General features: G+C 36.7%; 2 protein-coding genes and 1 long non-coding RNA gene across 4 annotated transcripts; 1 reads left to right on the top strand and 2 right to left on the bottom strand.

Moving 5' to 3' along the window:
- LOC18789945 lies at positions 139-9,586 on the bottom strand. Its single transcript, XM_007225149.2, has 10 exons — positions 9,200-9,586; positions 7,876-8,110; positions 7,663-7,749; positions 7,330-7,499; positions 6,599-6,738; positions 4,707-4,884; positions 4,011-4,605; positions 3,282-3,394; positions 1,235-1,478; positions 139-597 (listed from the first exon to the last, which is right to left on the bottom strand). The coding sequence occupies exons 1-10, from the start codon at positions 9,394-9,396 to the stop codon at positions 367-369; spliced, it is 2,190 nt and encodes a 729-aa protein (XP_007225211.1). The 5' UTR covers positions 9,397-9,586; the 3' UTR covers positions 139-366.
- Positions 13,888-16,379, top strand: LOC18791612 (mitochondrial intermembrane space import and assembly protein 40 homolog). 2 transcript variants are annotated; one of them, XM_007223613.2, is made up of 4 exons: positions 13,888-14,068; positions 14,680-14,711; positions 14,876-15,001; positions 15,776-16,369. In XM_007223613.2, exons 1-4 carry the CDS (start codon positions 13,903-13,905, stop codon positions 15,956-15,958), a joined length of 507 nt encoding a protein of 168 aa, XP_007223675.2. In that variant the 5' UTR covers positions 13,888-13,902; the 3' UTR covers positions 15,959-16,369. The 2 variants fall into 2 exon arrangements, with proteins under 2 accessions (XP_007223675.2, XP_020411273.1); XM_020555684.1 differs by lacking the exon at positions 14,680-14,711 and having other exon boundaries at positions 14,853-15,001; positions 15,776-16,379.
- On the bottom strand, positions 16,854-17,998 carry LOC109946861. Its single transcript, XR_002269942.1, has 4 exons — positions 17,925-17,998; positions 17,516-17,639; positions 17,194-17,272; positions 16,854-16,939 (listed from the first exon to the last, which is right to left on the bottom strand). It is a non-coding gene; the product is annotated as an uncharacterized LOC109946861 (long non-coding RNA).

The raw sequence follows: 18,266 nt of genomic DNA on the forward strand, positions 1-18,266 counted from the left end.
TATCCTTTCTCTTAATAGTATCACTCTTCGAGCAGCACAGTTCTTTGTCATAGTTGGTTAAATACTTTATGATAGATAGGGGACACATCGCTTTTAAGCAATGAAATTCCAATGGTATGATATCATATACATCATAAATTGACCTTTGCATCAATTCTATTATATTAATAAATTAATTACTGAAAAGGAATTAAAAACAAGTAAATTTATCTCCCTGCTGGATATATGAAAATATTTTCCCAAAAAAAAAAAAGGTTCTGGAAAACCACAACTCGTATATATACAAAAGGGAGCCAGCACAAATTCAACCGGAATGGAAATAGATTCACTTGGCCATTTACAATTTGATAGCATGGTACACAATGTCTATGATTTCTTTTTCTTGTTATCATCAGGTTTAATGAGTTGAACGGGAGCTGCTGGTATCCTGACCCACCATTCTCTAATTCGCCTCACCCACCTGTCACTGCTTTCTTTTCTATATGGCATTTCCCTTGTAAAAGCCTCTACAAATACTACCAGGATTATAAATCTCAGAGGCACAAATGCAAACACTGCTGCCATGAAAACCAGCAGTAAAACAATTCTGTCCGTTGCCTGCAGAAAGATCAATTTTGAATATGTAACACATTGGTGGGAGAGCGTAAAGCAACTCCTAATAGAAATTTAAATTCAAATGACCGATCTTATTTCAAGTTCAATCTGTTGGTGCAACCTATTGTAAATACCGACAATTCAATCTATACTACAAAATTATGAGAGCTGAAGAATAAAGAAGAATACAGGACTTCAACAAGTTTAACTGGATATTTTCAAGATTTTAATAACACAGAGAACTTAAGACGCAGTTTTCTTAATATATCTTTTTTCATGGATTTTAGTAAAACCATGTGGAGTTATTTTAAGGTCTGAAACAAACATCCAACTATCAGTTCGTCCAACTAAGGACAAGTTGTCTTTTACCTCACGACTTGCCTGCAGAGGGAAAGGCCTTTCAAGGGCCTCCCAGAACTGAAGTTTCAAGAGAACTACCTAGTAAAGACACTTGTAATGAGGAAACTAGAAAACTATTATAAACTTATCGCACCCCCAATACCTGTGATATTGCTTCTTATGGCCAGGGGAAAAAAGTTAAACTGGCTCCAAATTCTCCCACTAAATGCACTTAGAATTATTTGTATCCTATTGTTACAAGTTTTGCCTAATGGCAAATTGGCATCGCTTTGAAACATACCTGTGGAAGAACCGCAAACAGGAGAGCTCTTAGCTTCAGGAGAACAATATTCCCAGCTCGAAGTAATGCTTCAACTTGAGTGATGGCTTCTTGCAATGTCAGCAGCTGCTCTACTGCATTTCGGTTATGGGGAGGTGTTATTTTGAATGGTTGTAATGGTCTCCCTTTGTTAAAATGCCTGCACCAGAGCATAAGAACTGCAACGAATACAAAAATTGATGGCAATATATATCTGATCCAACCCCTGTACATCAAAATCAACATAAAATTACTTCTGTCCATCCAAGCTAAAGCTAATATTTAAAAAAGAAAAAAAAAAGGGAAATAATGCTAATATTTTGGCTTGAGAAATGTGGAAGACATAGCAAGACAAGTACTCAAAGTTGACAGGTCAATCATGATGGGATGATGATATATACCAGAAAGAAAAAACAAAGAAACCCATCTTAACTAGAATGCAAAAAAAATCACTTGATAGTTCAAAAGAGACATCCCAAGTGTCAAAATCAAAGGGAAAGTGTAATGCTTGGGCCTCACCCACTTGACCCTAATATGATGTGTGTCCCCTACTTCGGACCCAAGTAATGTTTCAGTAAGTTTCCACCAAAGAGAAGATCATTTGATCATTTCTTTGGGGAGAGGAAGGCATCTTTCCCGTCAATGAGGGAAGACAGCAAAAGTTATTGCTGACTTTTGGAATGGCACCGAGGATCATGGTCCAGTGGCCGGGTTATAGGTATGCCATGGTGATCTACATACCCAGTTATCCAACAGTAGGGCTTGTCTGACCTTCAAAGGAGGCAAGAATATCATAGTCCTGAACATAGGTGACCAGACACTTAAGTCACACTATTCATGATTACCATGGACACTTTAGCTTGCTTATCGATAATGCCCTAAAACCAGCTGTCTTTGACATTGTGACTGGTGATGCCAAACGTCACAATTATGTTATTTTTGCGCCATGAAAAAGAAACTTTGGCGACAAAACCTTCATTCTCAGGCGGAGGAATAGAGTTTGTTTAAGAGAAAACAGGAATTAATACCAGAGAGTGCACATATCATATTGAGTTGCATGTTCTTATAATTTCAAATGGCCCGGGCATTTTCTGTTTCCAATTTAAACCCTCTGGGAGACTTCTTTCAGCTGATGGTCCATAATCATAATCCACTGGTAGAATATCTAAAATTAGTCTGCTAAAATGAGGGAAGATTTGTTGAAATCATACTTACATGAAAAGGCAGACCTTCAATCTCTTCCAAACTAATTACAGTAAATCCAATTACAAGGATAACTTCATTGTTACTCAGCTAATTACAGCATTCAGAAAAAAGAATAAAGACCTGTGAGAAATTTTTCCTGGTCCTGGCACTGGAACATCATAATAAAATTTGAAAGAAAACTAAAAAGTTTCAAACTGAATATGTAAGTCAGACATATTGTCTTGATTAGATTGGTGCATTAGGCACACTCTACTCATAAATTATAGCATTAATAGAAAAAGATTTGATCAGAAGCCTTCAATAGGCTCTCAATTTGCACCACCAAATTGACAGGGCCAGTGAACTATAAAGTCCACATGGAGCATAAACTATAAGGAGCCCCATGCTCTACAAGTCCAGATTGACAGCCAGCCCAGTAGGGTAAGTGAAGAAATTACTAATACTGTTGGCACCAGGCATGAAAACTCCAGTCACAGACTAAGTTACCTTAACATAGAGTAGCAGATTAACACCAAACACCATCAATAGGGTAATCTCAGCTCCTCTCCATTTGCAGCACCAAATTGAGAGGACCATGCAACAAGTAGAATTGTTCTCAAGCAATTACTAGGGGAACCCAACTCCTCTATATTTCCAGCACTAAACTGAGAGGGCAACTTAAGCCCAGACTGCAAAGTCCACAAGGGGACCAAAGCTCTGGCAGTCCAGGTTTAACAGCCAGCTCTCTGTTGCAAATGGAGAGGAGTATTTTCCCAGTAAAGGACAGTGGAAAATTATTAATACTCTTGGGGCCAGGCATGGAAAACTCCACTCAACAAGTTACCTTAGTATAGAGTAGCATGTCAACATCAGAAATGCCGTTGATTTACAAGGGTGTTCCCATGATGCCAAAAGTTGAATACGGGTAGCTACTTCAATAACTGGAAACAATAGTTCCTACAAGTAAAAGCCAATCATTTTTATACATAAAAACATAGAGAACTAAACGTGCAACAAACCTTATATCTTCAAAAAATAACAAAATCATGAAGCCATGCACTTTTAAAGAAATAAAAACTACCGGGGGAAACAAAAACTTAGTGACTGCACATAATCTGTTTAAGTCTATCTTGTCTCTATCCACATTATAATATGGGGTTCTATTAAAGCAGAAACAAACAAACAAGTATAACAAAAATATATCAGAGAATTTAGCCATAAGAAGCTGTTTTCGCATCAATACAGCTTGCTCGAAGTACTGCACTGGTTCAATGGACTTTTCTATTCTTTGGTTGAGCACAATACACTTATCACCTGTTCAAGATCAGATTTAGCAGCTCCGAGCCTGAAGAAGGAAAAATCCCTTCATCCTTCCCTATCTATTAAGAGAAAAATAAATATAATCTGTCTCACAAACTAGAAGCAATATAAACAGATTCATCCTTAAAAGGCACTTTTATAGATTTCTATGCTCTTTTTGTTTCTCCCTAATATTATTATTACTAATTTAAAGAATGGTAAGAGTTACATTGGCTTGGAAAACCAAATTTAACATGTGAAACTGAAAACCCACCTTCATTATAGCAACATTTGTATCAATTCCATCCACCTTCACCTGTTCCACAGTTGCCTGTGCAGCTTCAGCCCTCCCTGTGTCCAGTAGTGACTGTTTTACTGCCATTTCCAAGGGATTAATCTCACCAACACAAACATCTCCTACTATTATTGCTTCTCCCTCAAGGTTTCCTTCTTTTTCTAATATAAAGCCAAGTTGAGTAAGTGCTATAAGTGAAACTGGAGAAAGTTTTGGCTGCCGTTTTGCATAAGGACTCCCAGAAACATCATGTTGAGCAGCACTGGAATTCAAAAGAACCAACCGACTTGACAAAGTTTTCAAAATCAAGTCTCCCCCTGGAAGACTTTCAGCAAGGTTAAAAGCAAGTAAGGTTTTATAATGGGATGAAAAGAAGTGGAAGGCTTCTCTAACTGCACGATATCGACAAATGCCTAGAATAGCTCTTGCCATTACTTCTGATTTCTTAGTCTCCTTAAAATTGTTTTTCCGAATAAACCTGTGTGCACGCAAGATCTCAAGACAAATATCCAACCAATAGTCCCGGCGAGAATTGCCTTTGAACTCGGGAAATTCCAAATAAACTGGCTCTGCTCTGTAAATAAATTATAAAAGAGTTAAATCAAAAAATGGGTGAGCTCATGATCATATTAAGTAAATAAGTTCCATACAGGCTACATGGGTTATATAGCATACATAGATGTTGATTTGTACATAATGGCTTTGTCGAAAAGACGAGCACCCAATGGTCCAGTCAATTCAGGTTTTATGACCTGCTTCATATCTGTTGCCAGATCGTACCTAACAGCTTTTTCATACAAACCAACTCCCAATGATTCAAAGTACAGTGCAGAATTGGTCAGTGTCAACCGCCCTAGATAAAAAGAGATCGGATGAATAACACATTCCAAGTGTATATAATGGAAAAAAAGAAGAAGTTATTAGAGCCTGCTATAATTGACAATATGACCTGAAATAGTCGGGCCTGCTTTGAAAATGTTTTCAGGAAAAAGAACATAAAGAATCTGTTAAAAATATTAAAAATTTTAAAAGTGGGAAAGGTATCCTAATCTATATGATGCAGATCTGGTTTTAAGTTTTAACCAGCCAACCCAGTACAAGAGAGATTTTGAAGACCACCTGGTGAAATCATGTTATAAAGATAAACAATATCACCAAATAAACTGGTTCTTTCTGAATTAAAAAAGAGGGGGAGGGAGGAGGGAGGGGGGTGAACTTAACCATACCATCTGAACTTTGACCCGCTATACCCCTTACCTTCTCTTCTTCTTTATTTTCTTTTCCTGAATTAAAATCTGAGACTTATGATGCTTCAAATGTGAAGAACCCAGCTCAATCTTTGTTCATACTGACAAATATATATATATATATATATATATAGGAATTGATGGATTCTGAAGCAACTTGGAGCTGTGGAGTACTTTGATGAAAAATTAAAGTGAAAGGAATCCACATGGATATGGTTATATATGCTCAAAACCAACAAAATGGGTAAGGAATATGTTATCCCAATATTCACTCACAACAAAGACGAAGATGAAAAAGATTAAACTATCACTTGGCCCTGAGGGGTTCTAGAAAATCACTCCCATTCATCATTAAAGATGAAGACTCGGGCAGTGATAGTTTCTGGGAGGCGCCTCTTGACGAATGGGAGTGAAGATATTAAACTATCATTGCCTGAGTCTTCTTCATCTTTAATGAACGGACATGAAAAGTTTAAACAACATATTTCACTCCTACTCCTCATTAAAGATGAAGAAGACTCAGGCAGGCGCCTCTTGACGAATTGAACGCTACCTTGGAAAACTCTTTGAGAGGATCCAGCGTTCCATTTTCTCTGACCAAATTGAGAAAGGGAGACAGAGAAGAGAGAGAGGTGTATCAAAGTGCACCAACATACCCGTAGCCAATCACCGCTCATGTGACACCCACACCCAACCGAGAAAAGGTAGATGGCATACCAAGCGATAGGAAGCCGGAGAAGGTCAAGATCGAAGTGTTGAATTTTAATTCTCTAGTTGATCTTGTTTTTTTATGGACTCCGATGTTATGCAAACAATTGGGGTGATGATATTAAAATATGCAGAATAGTAATGAAGGAGAAAGTAAACATGAGTCATGACACACAAGCACAAAGAATTTTTCATTGATGTTCGGCTAACTTTCCCTACGTCCTCGTGTGATCTCTCTTGAGAGAATCAGTACCACTATGGAGAAGGACAGGTGAGTACACGGACTTTATTGAAACCCCTATGCTGACCCACCTTAACCTATGTCTGAGCCACATGTAGGCATGTATTTGGTGTGACTGAATCACCATCTTTACATGAAAAACACATCTGGCGTAATCTTCATATATATTTTATTGGCACCCACGAAAGAACAAAGTTAATAATCTGTATAGGAAATCCAAAAGGTTTGGGTTTTATCATATAATCAGTAGACCAATTCCAAGGTTTAGTCATGTCTCAACTGTATCATCTCTACAATTTGTGGTTTTAAAAACTGAATTTACTTGATGCAATAATATCTTGATGTGTTCGTTCAGGAGTACAATCACTTACCAGGCCACAGAGATATACCAATATGTTGCAGCACTGGTTGAGTGGGAACTGTACCATCAACATCAAGGACCATTTCTCCCTCTGTGAGCTGAAGGTTTCCAATGGAAGAGGTCAATGCATTTTTGGAAGCCTTTATAACCCTGCAGAAGAGCCATATAAATATATATATATATATATATTTATTTAAATTGATAGAGCTGTTTATAGCATTAGAGATACAAAGAAAAAACAACAGGACAAGAAGCAATAACACGAAAGAACACACACATACACACAAACTTTTAGCTATATAGTCCACATGCCACCTGGACATATGAGTACAGTGCACACATGAGCAAGAGAGAGAGACAGACAGAGAGAGAATTGTCTACAACCAAACCATAAACTAAAATTATCATAGAGGAGAAATAGAGAATTCATTTCTCACTAGCAAAGTATACACCATTTTAGATCATCACGAGGTGTAGCACATGCATGGCCCGACCCAGATGGTTGCACCATTTTGAGCAAACATATTTTATAAATGATTTGCATGTATAGCATATAAAAAAAGTACGTTTGGAACTAAGGCAGGATACATATGGTTTATGCATGCTCCAAATTTAAGTTAGCATTCAATGATAGAACATGCCCATAGGATTTAAACTTGCATGTGATTTGGGGTAACAGTTTCACTACAAAAAGGAAATAGAAGTCACACAAATGAGAGCAATCGAGGACCAAAATAATACTTGTCGAGGCTTCGTATGTATTTGTCATATACAAGGAAATGAAGTCGATGGCCTGAAGAACTTGTGAGTGCATCATAAAGATTGTGGACGGTTATTATATCTGCAACAGCTGCACAAGCAGGAGCTATTCGTGCAAAGGCATCTAGCCCAACAGTTTTCTTGTCATCAACCTGAAGGTGAAAGCCCCCCAAAACAAAAAAATAGTTCTTAAAATTAGCAACTAAAAATGACAATAATTTGAAATTAACCCATTCTACGCACAAGAGCCCATAACATGGGTACAATGTGTTACTTGCAGAAAAGAAACAAGGCAACTGATTAAAAAAAAAGTACCTGCATAGCCATATTTGTAGAACTTGAATAAAAAAGTGACCAGCCATCTTCGTCCTCTGAGTCCTGGTTACTGCAAGAAGCAGTTTCCTACAGTTGAAGATTGTTCACAAAAATAGAAGATAAAACTTAGGACCAACACTTTAGAGTTTCTGACCAATTATTGGGAAACAAAAAAATTTTTAAATCTTAAATAACAATGAGGGGCTGCCTCACTTTGTCTTGTGGTTTACTCTCAACACTGGGCGACTCCCATGCAAGCATCATATCAAATGTCATACAACGGAACTCCTTGTCACTCAAATAATCTGGGCGACAACTCACTATATGGAGTGCTTGGTATGAGCAAAATTCCAAAAAATTCCTAGCATAAGTCAAAAGTTCCTTAACACTCTCAGGAAGCTGTGTGTCAAAATGATGCTGTAATTCTTCAGTAGGAATTTGAAGAATCCTGCAGCAGCATGAAATGCATTGAGCTTCAAGATTACTAGGAGACAGATTGCTATAACAGTTGGGGAGAGTATATACAAAGGGACATAATGCAGATGTATACAGATGTCACCAGGAGATCAAGGTTAGACAATAAAGCAATACAGAGCAGTACATGCTCACTATCTTAAGGAAATCTATGGATTTCATTAATGTAATGCTTAGCGTTTGATGAAGATGATGATGACATTAGTAATAGTGGCAGAAGTAGTAAACGGGAACATTTATTGTACCTTTTTTTTCTTTTTATAATGCAAATGGAAAAATAACAAGAAAAAATGGTTAGTTACTCTGCCGAAAGTGCGGGTACAAGTTATGGAGTGTCTTTAAAAAACGGGTTTAACTCAGCCAACTTCTGTTGTGCACTGGGATTTGAAGATGTAGTTGACATAGTGCAATACCATTAAGCAATCAAAGATTAAAAGCATCAAAGCATCCATTTGGTTATGATGCAAAACATTTCAGAAACATCTTTTCCTTCACCATGTGAAGGCACTCTCCAGGCATAACAAAGTAAAGGGAAAAGTAGTTTCGATGTTCTAAAGCGACCCAATATTAGGAGAAAGAAATTATGGGGACACGCAATGTTTTAAAAGGCATAAGAGACAGATTTAGATGGCTGGGAGTTTGATGTAAGATTGCATGTAATCCAGCACACAACGAATCGAAATCAAGGAGGAGGTATTCAGATACACAATCTGTAACATCCAGACAACGTAATGTGTTATGAGACACCCAGCATTCTTAAAATCAAGGAAATTTTTATTAAGACATTCATAGCCGCATTTTGTTTATATACAATTGACAAAACAAACGAAGCCCGAATGTGGTGCTGGTTCTTAGACTCAGAACGTAGCACAAAATGAAAAACAACAGCGACCCATATGACATGCATGTAACAGGAATGAAAGCAATCTTTGTTTCTCGATCTAATGTAAACGAAAATAAATACGCAAACCAATAGATATAAATGAATGAAGATGAGAAAAATAAAGGCGGTATATACATATGCAGATATGAGAAAACAAAAAGAGGGGAGAAAGAGAATGACTTGGAACAGCGGGAGACGACGGAATTGGCCAAAGTAGAGAGCTGAGGAATGGGTTTTGGAGAATTGACAGCGGAGGAAGGGGAGTCTTGGTCATCTCCATTGGACTTGTTGCGGCTGAAAAGGGATTTCAGGGACTTATGATGGCTTCTCGTCGTCGTCAAGAAACCGTCCAACATTCCCAACTTCACATTCTCCATGATTTTATTTATTTTATCTTCTTCTTCTTCTTCTTCTCATCGATATAATAATCTAAATGATATCATCATATCATATCATCCTTGCCAATGCCGACGTTTCTTGATTTGTTTGCAGATACCTCCTCCGTCCCTCTTCCCTTTCCCACACTTTCCTTCTTTTTCCTTCTCGACGTCTTTTTTATTTTATTTTAAATTGTAACCAAAGTTTAGCTTGGAGCCTACACGGAGGGGCTTCAACGCTAAACGCGACGGGTTCGGACACTGCTTATGTCTAAGAATCTAGCGTACGGTCTAGCCTAATGAAAAAGAATATTAACTTGCGGACGAATGTTCTAGGTTTGTATTTTTACAAAATTATAATGTGTGTGTAAGAGAAATCTTCATGCCTTATAATTTAAACTATCGATTGTGCTATTAGAGAAATCTCCATGCCTTATAAGTTAGACTATCGATTGTACTATTAAAGAAAAATTTTAGATGTTTAAAAGATTGACAATGTATATCTATTTTCAGAGTTTTATTTGTATTGTTATGACATAATTTTTTAAAAAATTTATTTATTTTTGGTTATTATGAGTTTGCACTCTTAATTGGGATGTTTATGCCAGAGTTTCTTCAATCATGTGTAATCGTTAGTGGAGGAGCCCGAGATTGTCTTAATTTTGATGTTAGATCGCTCTGTTATTGTAACTGCACTTTGTGACTAGTTTATTTTGGCCTTTTGTGACTAATGCCTTTTAAATTATCAATGCAATTTCAAAATTTCTCAACCAAAAATAAATTGACAATGTGTGCAAAACGCTCTGTTGCATTCTACATTATTTATCACTATTGGTCTTGAATTTTTCATAAATTTTCATTTGAGTCTTTCAACTTACATTTTTTTGGTTTATGTATTAGTTTGATCCTTTGAATCTATACACGTTTCGTCAAAATCTTTGTTAAATTTACTTATAACACTATCCAATTCTAACTTTTAATGACTTTTAATGAGTTTAGAAGTCTGAAGATATTCAATTATGACTTTTAAATAGTCTTTATAAGTTTAGTTGTATTCAATTGTGAGTTTTAAAGAGTATGTAAAAGTTTTGAGGTATTCAAAATGTAAATGACTTTTAAAAACTTTGTGAAATAAATGACTTTTCAATACTTTTGAAGCTAATTCTTACTACCAAAAGTCTTGCTAATTTACACTAGACTTTATGAAAATATTGGGAAGCTAGGAAGATAGAACCAAAACGTCTCCAATTCTTTCTTCCCTCGTTATATCAAGTAGCAAGCAGATGTATCTTTTTTCTTTATGGTTAGGGCTCCACCTTGGTATCCCATCTTGTCATCCACTTCCTTCAGGTTAGTAAAAAATCTTGAATGTTTTTCTTCTCTTCTCATCCACACGTGTACTTTCCATCTGTTGGTGAATATTTCTTCTATTCTTTTCTTCATGCTTGCATCCTGAAGCTTATCAATATTTCATCACAAAGCTATGTTTGCATATAAATATTTTATTATATTGATTGTCTCATATGCTAGGTTTGCATACAATATTTTATTATATAATTTTTTGCCCTTAAACTCATTAATTTATTATTTAGGTATTGTTTCTTAACCCATAATTCGTTAGGTGGATAATTTTTTCATATAATATTCTCAATTTGATTACATCCCATGTATTGGGCTAGGAGAATTGCAGGAATATAGACTCTTGTAAGTTGTAATCTGACCATTTCTGTTGATTTGTAAGTGTTTATGAAATATTATTGATGATTGAGTAATATTTATTTCTTTTGATAAGAATATGTTACTATGTGATTAGATTTTGATAAATAAAAATTTAAAAGGTGCATTGGATGTGTTGGGGCTTTTTTGTTCCAGCAGCCTGACGAATGGGCTTGGGCTGCCGTAAGAAGAGAAGTGAGCAAAATTCCCCAAGTGCCTGGGTTCGACACCAAGCGCCTGGAAGAGTGTTTTTCGCAGAGTCTGATGAAACTGTAACGAAAACACTCTCAGGCTTCCTTCACTAATAGCCTAAACAAACTTGACCAACTTTGCAGAAGAGCTTGGCTTGGAGAGCATGTGGCATGGGAGCTAGGCTTTCACAGGTTTAGCAATTTTGAGAGAGAGAGATGAATTTTCCTATGGAGGATGGAGGTTTAGAGCAAGCAAAGAAAGGTTTGGCTGATTTCCTTCCTAATGGAGGAAGAAAACGAATGGAGGAGGAGATGGGGTGGCTTGAGTAGATTTTCCAGCTGCTTGACAATGCTTGGTCGCGCTCTGGAAAATGGGTTGGTTTTTTGGGTAGCAGAAGTCCTCCTTTTTATAGCCACTAAGGGTTCTAATTCCGTCATACTTCCATCCCTCTTTCCATTGTTTTCCCCCACTTCGTCTTCTTTGATGAATCCCGTCCGCCCAAGACACATGGGTAAGGAACCCATTTGCGGTTCCAAGGTCTCGGTTTTGCTGGCCCTTCATCATAGAGGTGAAGAGCCGCTTGCTTTTCTCTCGATATTTCCTATGCAAGCTGCCAGAACAATGGGAGGGAAAGGAGCTAAGTTTTACCCAACGGGTAAACCTCTTGCTCGTGTGGATTTCCTCTGGTTTTTGAGATGGTTGCTGTTGACTTTCTTGGATAGGGACAAAACGTGCTTGGCCAGATATTTTACAGAGAGTTTGGGCTGGGCTTTTCTTTCCTAGGCTTTGAATTGGTGATATGTCATTCTGGGTCAGTCTGCTGGGCTTTTCGTCAAGCTGCCGGAAGCAGCTTGCCTATTGCACTTTAACAGCACGTTTAGGCCTTCTAATTGTCCTAGCCTTCTCTAACAGGCTTTGCACTTTTTTTTCTAAGGTATTGGGTCATGCTCTCTCTTCTCTTATGCTAACCCATGTATTTCGGGCCGAAGAAATAGGCTTGAGTTTTGGGCCCCCCAAGTGACCCGAAACTACCATTTCCTTGGCTCGTCAATGGGCCTTATGAAAGCCCGTTGCCATCCATACCACAACCCGTTCAAGCAAGCCCCGGGTAATTTTGGTGGCTTGGGCCCACCTAAGCTTGTAACACATCTTGGTGTTGGCATGGCGGTTCCGACACCTATGCTTGTGCTTGGATTTTTATCCTATCATCATAGGATATAGCCGGGTTCAATAGGAGTGAGCATGTTTTTAGCATGTTTTTGGTCTTCCCGCACGTGCTTGTTTGGCGTGGCATGTGGCCCGTAGCTCGTATTAATTCGTTCCCTAAATTCTCTTGCGTTTACTTGTCCCTATTGGGCCAATAGTCAACTTGGGCTTAGCCCCTTGGATTTTTGGGCCTCAACAGGATGCATTTTACCTATAAGCTATTATGAAAATATACACAATTAATAAGGATTTGTATCCAATTGTTTTTTTTTTCCCTAATTTTTTGTTCCATGTATGCCGACTATTCATTCAACATAAAAGATAAATGCTATTCGTAAAATAAATTTAAAAAATAAGTATTTAAAAGTCTATAAAACTCTATGACAAAAGTATATGAAAGTTTGTCACTTAACTTTTTAAAGTATGTAAAAGTCATTAAGAATTTGTCAACTCTAGAAAAGTCACTCACTTAAAAAATATCTTTAAAAGTTAGAATTGGATACACCCTCCTAAATCTCACGTATTTTGCTCAATAAATAATAGATGCTCTAGTTAATGCAGCCTAATGTGAAAATCCCAATTTAAGAAAATAAAGCTTGAGTTTTAGGACTAAAATGAATTATATTTAGATGAAAATAGACCAACGATGACAAGAGACAAAATTTATCAAAAGTTTTATCGAAATGTGACATCATGGACCAAATTAATATGTAAATCAAAAGATGAAAGATTATATTGATTGATTTGAGAGTTTGACGACTAAAAGATAAATTTTAATACATCGGGTTGAGCGATGACAGCTCTTAATCACTTCAGTTATAACTTACAAATCCCTTACTATTTCTCTCCTATTATGATAAATAACATGATGAAAGAGATAGGAAGAAGGGACAATACAACCATGTAGGGAAGTATTTCTAGCAAAACGGTCAGCTTTCAAAAATTTATTATTTTATTTTGAGATTGATAATTTCAATCCATTTATTTCAGATGTGGGCTTTACAACTCATACGTAGGACTAAATTATTAATATACCCCCTTCAAATCATCAATTTTGGTATAGAGTTGACGTCAAGGAAAAAAGTGACACACCAAATATTGGTAAGGGGACAAAATAGGTTACTTTAACTTTCACAAGGGACAATGTAAGATTTCATCAATATTACAGGGGCACTGTAATAATTAAGTCTTTATTTAAACGGATTGGGGCCTAAACCTGATGACAGGCCCAACCCTTTCCTTATAAACAAGAAACAAGATAAATATTGGGTGGGCTAGGAAGCCTAGTAATTGGGCTATCAGCTGGATCAGAAAACATGTAGGATTTGAGCGGGATACGATCTCTTGGTTATTTGAGTCTCGATCCATGACGTTTTTTGGTCAACTCGATCCATGACTTTATTAACTGGAAGATTGCTGCTGATTGTAGTAGCAGAGACGGAGAAGATGGGTCAAGTTCAAAGCGAGGCAGCCACAGTGGACCAACAAGGCCACTGGGGCTCCTCTGCTGTACCGTCCGCTTCTCCCTCCTTTTCTTCCATGGACTCTCTTATCGCAGGTACCTCTCTCTCTCTCTCTCTCTCTCGTTCCGATCTCTGTAAATTTGTGTGTTGTACAGCGTTTCTTGTCACCGTCTCTAGTTTTGAACTGTTTGATGATGTGATAATAATTTTCGATTTCTGATTGTGCTTTGATAATAAAGGGTGACTTCTATTGTCCTTCTATCCTCATTTATGCGGAATTTGTAGGAATTGATTTATTATAGCAATCTGAATATTTGCGGAATAAGTCCTTTATGTAAAATTTTCACTTTGACATATCATCTAGGAAAGACAACCATAGGCCACCTAATAGACCAAAATCTTGCAACAGACGAAACTCTTATTACAATCCTTTGCATGATTAGTGGAACAAAAAAGGTGGATCCTTTCTTTCATTTAACATAAGTTTTGCAACTGATTTCGCACACTAGTAAGTAGAGAAAAGTTTTCTTTAATTTTGCCCCTACACCCTCCTGTATAATGTTTTACTCTGAGACCACTATGTTAGGGTTAGGGTGTTTTCAGCTCATATTATAGTATTCGAATCAATCCTTAATTTTTGGAACTTTGTTTCTTTCACCATCTGCTAGTTAATACTTGACATTCCTGCCATGTTGTGCATTTTCAGAAGCTGCAACATATGGCAATGATGGGAATGAGGTTGGTCCATTTTAAAGACAAACTTGTTTCTGCTAAAGGGGCTGGTGGGGTATTTGTAGGTCGTAGGTTTATTAACTTATAAAAGTTAGGGTGGACATTTGTTTTCGACTTCCTTTTTAATTAAGTTTGGCTATCTTAAAGGAGTCGAACTATGCATTTTACAGTCTCTTGATGCCAAGGCTCAGAAGGCACTGGAATGCCCTTGCATAGCTAACTTACGAAGTGGCCCTTGTGGGCATCAGTTTGCAGAGGCTTTTGTCTGTTATCTTAAGAGTACGGTGGAAGAAAAGGTAACGTCCAACTATTACTGAATAAAATTTCTGGGCTCCTTGTTGTGCAAACAGGCACAAGCACAACGTTCAACTCTTATGTATCTCATTCTGGCATATTATTCTGCATATTTATCAACTCTTATTTACCTACTTGAGTGTGGTGTAACAAGTAACATGTAACAGAATATGTCATAACTAGAAGGTATCATCATGACAAAAGAAAAGGAAAAGAAGAAAGTAAAATTAGAATGCCCGAACCAAATTGCCTCAAAATTGGAGTTGGTACTAGGACATGCTTCTAAAAACCATCGCTTTTGGCCTAAATTTCTAGACTCTCAGCTTATAGTAATCTTAAAGTGGAAAATACATCCATTTGGTTTGATTTAACGGTCCATCTAGCCACCAAAGAGATTGGAGATCAGGAGTAAATTTTGAGAAGATATTTTTTATGTTTCACTCTCTCTTTTCTTCCCTTCTGCCAAATGACAAATTCTTCAAATTTGATCTTTGCCAATTCTGATTATGGTGTGAAATAGATTCTATTGCTTGGTTAGTTACTATGTTGATATTCTACCTACTGATAATGTAATCAAGTGGATGTCTTTTTCTCCATTAGTTATTACCATTCTGATGGTCATAAGTTGGAAATCCATAAAGTTTACTATCATCAGATGGTTCTGTTTCAGGTGGAAGTAAATATATAAATTCTAATAACTATTGCTATTGAATCTCTGAATTCTCCCCGAGTGTAATTAACATGAATGATTTTTCATTTTCCTTTTATTTTTGTAGGGATCAGATTGCGTGCATCCGTTTGTAGTTTTGCAGAAGTGTATTAAAGCTAATCCTCATGCCTTTTCGAAAGACGTTTTAAAAGAAGATGAAGTCAAGAAAGAGGAAAAGCTGACACAGGATTACAAAATCATCCCCCCAAAATGGTCCAGGGAATCGCCAAGTCCAAAATCCAAGCTTTAGGGGAAAGATCTAAACTTCATATTTTTTTTCCCTCGCAACAAGCAGTAGTCATTGAATTTTTTATTATAAATAAAGTTGGCCTTCACTGGAGATGCTCAAGCAGGTTTTTGGAATGATTCTTCAGCATTCTTCCACACATATATTTGATCTAAAAATAAGAATCCGAAAGTTGAAGCTATTTACCGATTTATTAAAGAGATGGGGGAAGCTGATCATATCTTTGCTGAATTTTCTTTGAGGCTTTTTTCAAAAATACTTTTTTTTAGGGGTTTCTGGTTGTATAAATGCAAAAAATTCTAGCATATATTATTAATGAATAATGCTACTCTTACCACATTTGTATATTACATTCTTATACCATCTTATGTAGCAGCTGAAATGGACATCCACATCAATTAAAATTATTTAATATTTTCTTTTCTTTTATGATTTATTTCAGTATTTGTTTTTCTAATTGCCTGAATTAAAATACACTTTATTGATTTAATTAATGTGTCATATAATATGGACATGCCACATCATGTGGTATAGAAATGTGAGATAAAAATGTGGTAAGTGTAGTATTACTCAAGATTAATAAATAGATTCACGTGTTATATAGTACGAGTGAACTTGTAAAATGACTGACGGTTTTTATCCTCTATTTATTTTTTAATAAATAGTATAGCAGAGTGGCTATATCTTTTAAAAATAATATATTTAAATAGTATAGACGAGCGGCTATCCTCTTTCAATCTTTTATATTTAAACAGTATTACCGCCCGGCTATACTCTTTTTAAAAATAATAATAAATAAAAACCCAAGTACAGCCGCGCGGCTATACACTTGGAACATAGTAAAGCCGTACGGCTATACGGTTTGATAGCCGACAGGCTAAAAAACCCCCAGTCTAGCCGCACGGCTATACGCTTTAAATACCTTCTGTTTTTTTTCCCGTTTATCGATGAGAGTAATTTAAATCCCAATCTCTCTCCATCCATCTGCCAAGTTGTAGAAAAGGGGCAAACACATGAAGTATAATGAAAACAAAAATAAAAATAGACAGTAAGTTTAATGAAGTACAACACCCATATAATCACAGAGCCTCAACATACAACAAATCAAATTTTATGATGACAATTACGGATTACCCAATTGAAGCAAATGATTCAATTTCTGGATTCCAACTAGCATAGATAAAAAGGAAAACATGATCAAACATTCAAGAAACCCAGAACTGAAATTAGAGCGTTACCTAAGAGGAAAAGGAATTGCAGGGTGTCTCGCAAGTCTTGTTCATGCTTTGGCAAAGTTAGAAACTAAAGTAAAACCATCTGCGGATGCCAAAAAACAAACGAAAATTAGGTGAGCAAAAGCAGAGATGGAGAGAAAAGGAAACTTGTTATTTTTGGGAGAGAAACCATGAATAAAAATCAAATTCTATTAATCTGTTTCAGTTTGCTAAAAAAGAAAACATCCGTACAAAAACCTGCAATGAAAAATGGATCAAAGCCTCCCCTCCAAATTGAAAATTATCAGACCCTAATAACCAAATCAACAATTGAAGATTATCATACCCTAGTCAACAATTTAAATGACCGTACGATACATACGGAGTCCAAATTCTAGTTCATACAATCTCTTGGAAGTCTTGCTTTGCTTCATCAGCCCCTGCCAAAGTGTCAAATGTACTTCACATTGCTGTTAACATCAAAACAATTGTATTACACCAAAATGGGAACTTATTGAAGAAAATAGATGGTGGAAAACAAGAGAGAAGAGAAAATCCAAAGCAATTCAAACAGCCATAAATAATTTCAAAAGAAACAACAGCAGAGCAATCGCAATACACTAAACATGGAAATGGTAATTGCATGGCTGATTCTTAAAGACATCCTTAAAGCTCTTGCAACGAGTCATCCTTGAAAATTTTCAGGGTGTCTGGAGTGATTAGTGTGATGTGAAATGTTGAAGAATTAGGCGTACCAAAAGTACAGACTCGTCCAATATCAGTACTCCTACAGCACCACCCACTCCCGCCATCTCTACCTCTCTCTCTCTCTCTCTCTCTCTCTAAATATAATAGCAATGGAAGAAGAAACGAAATGTGGAGAAACTGAAAGGAACTGCACCTTTCTGATGAGGCATCATAGTCAAGAGCAAGGATTAATGAACAGTCACTTTAGTATGGCCGCGCGGCTATACTCTTTGAATTAGCATATTGAAATAGCCGCACGGCTATACTATTAATTTAAAAAATAAAAAAACCCACGTATAGCCGCGCGGCTATACCCGTGGAACATATTATATTTCAACAGTACAGCCGGT

The sequence above is a fragment of the Prunus persica genome, chromosome G1 (assembly GCF_000346465.2).
Source record: "Prunus persica cultivar Lovell chromosome G1, Prunus_persica_NCBIv2, whole genome shotgun sequence".
In the NCBI taxonomy this organism is placed as follows: Eukaryota; Viridiplantae; Streptophyta; class Magnoliopsida; order Rosales; family Rosaceae; genus Prunus; species Prunus persica.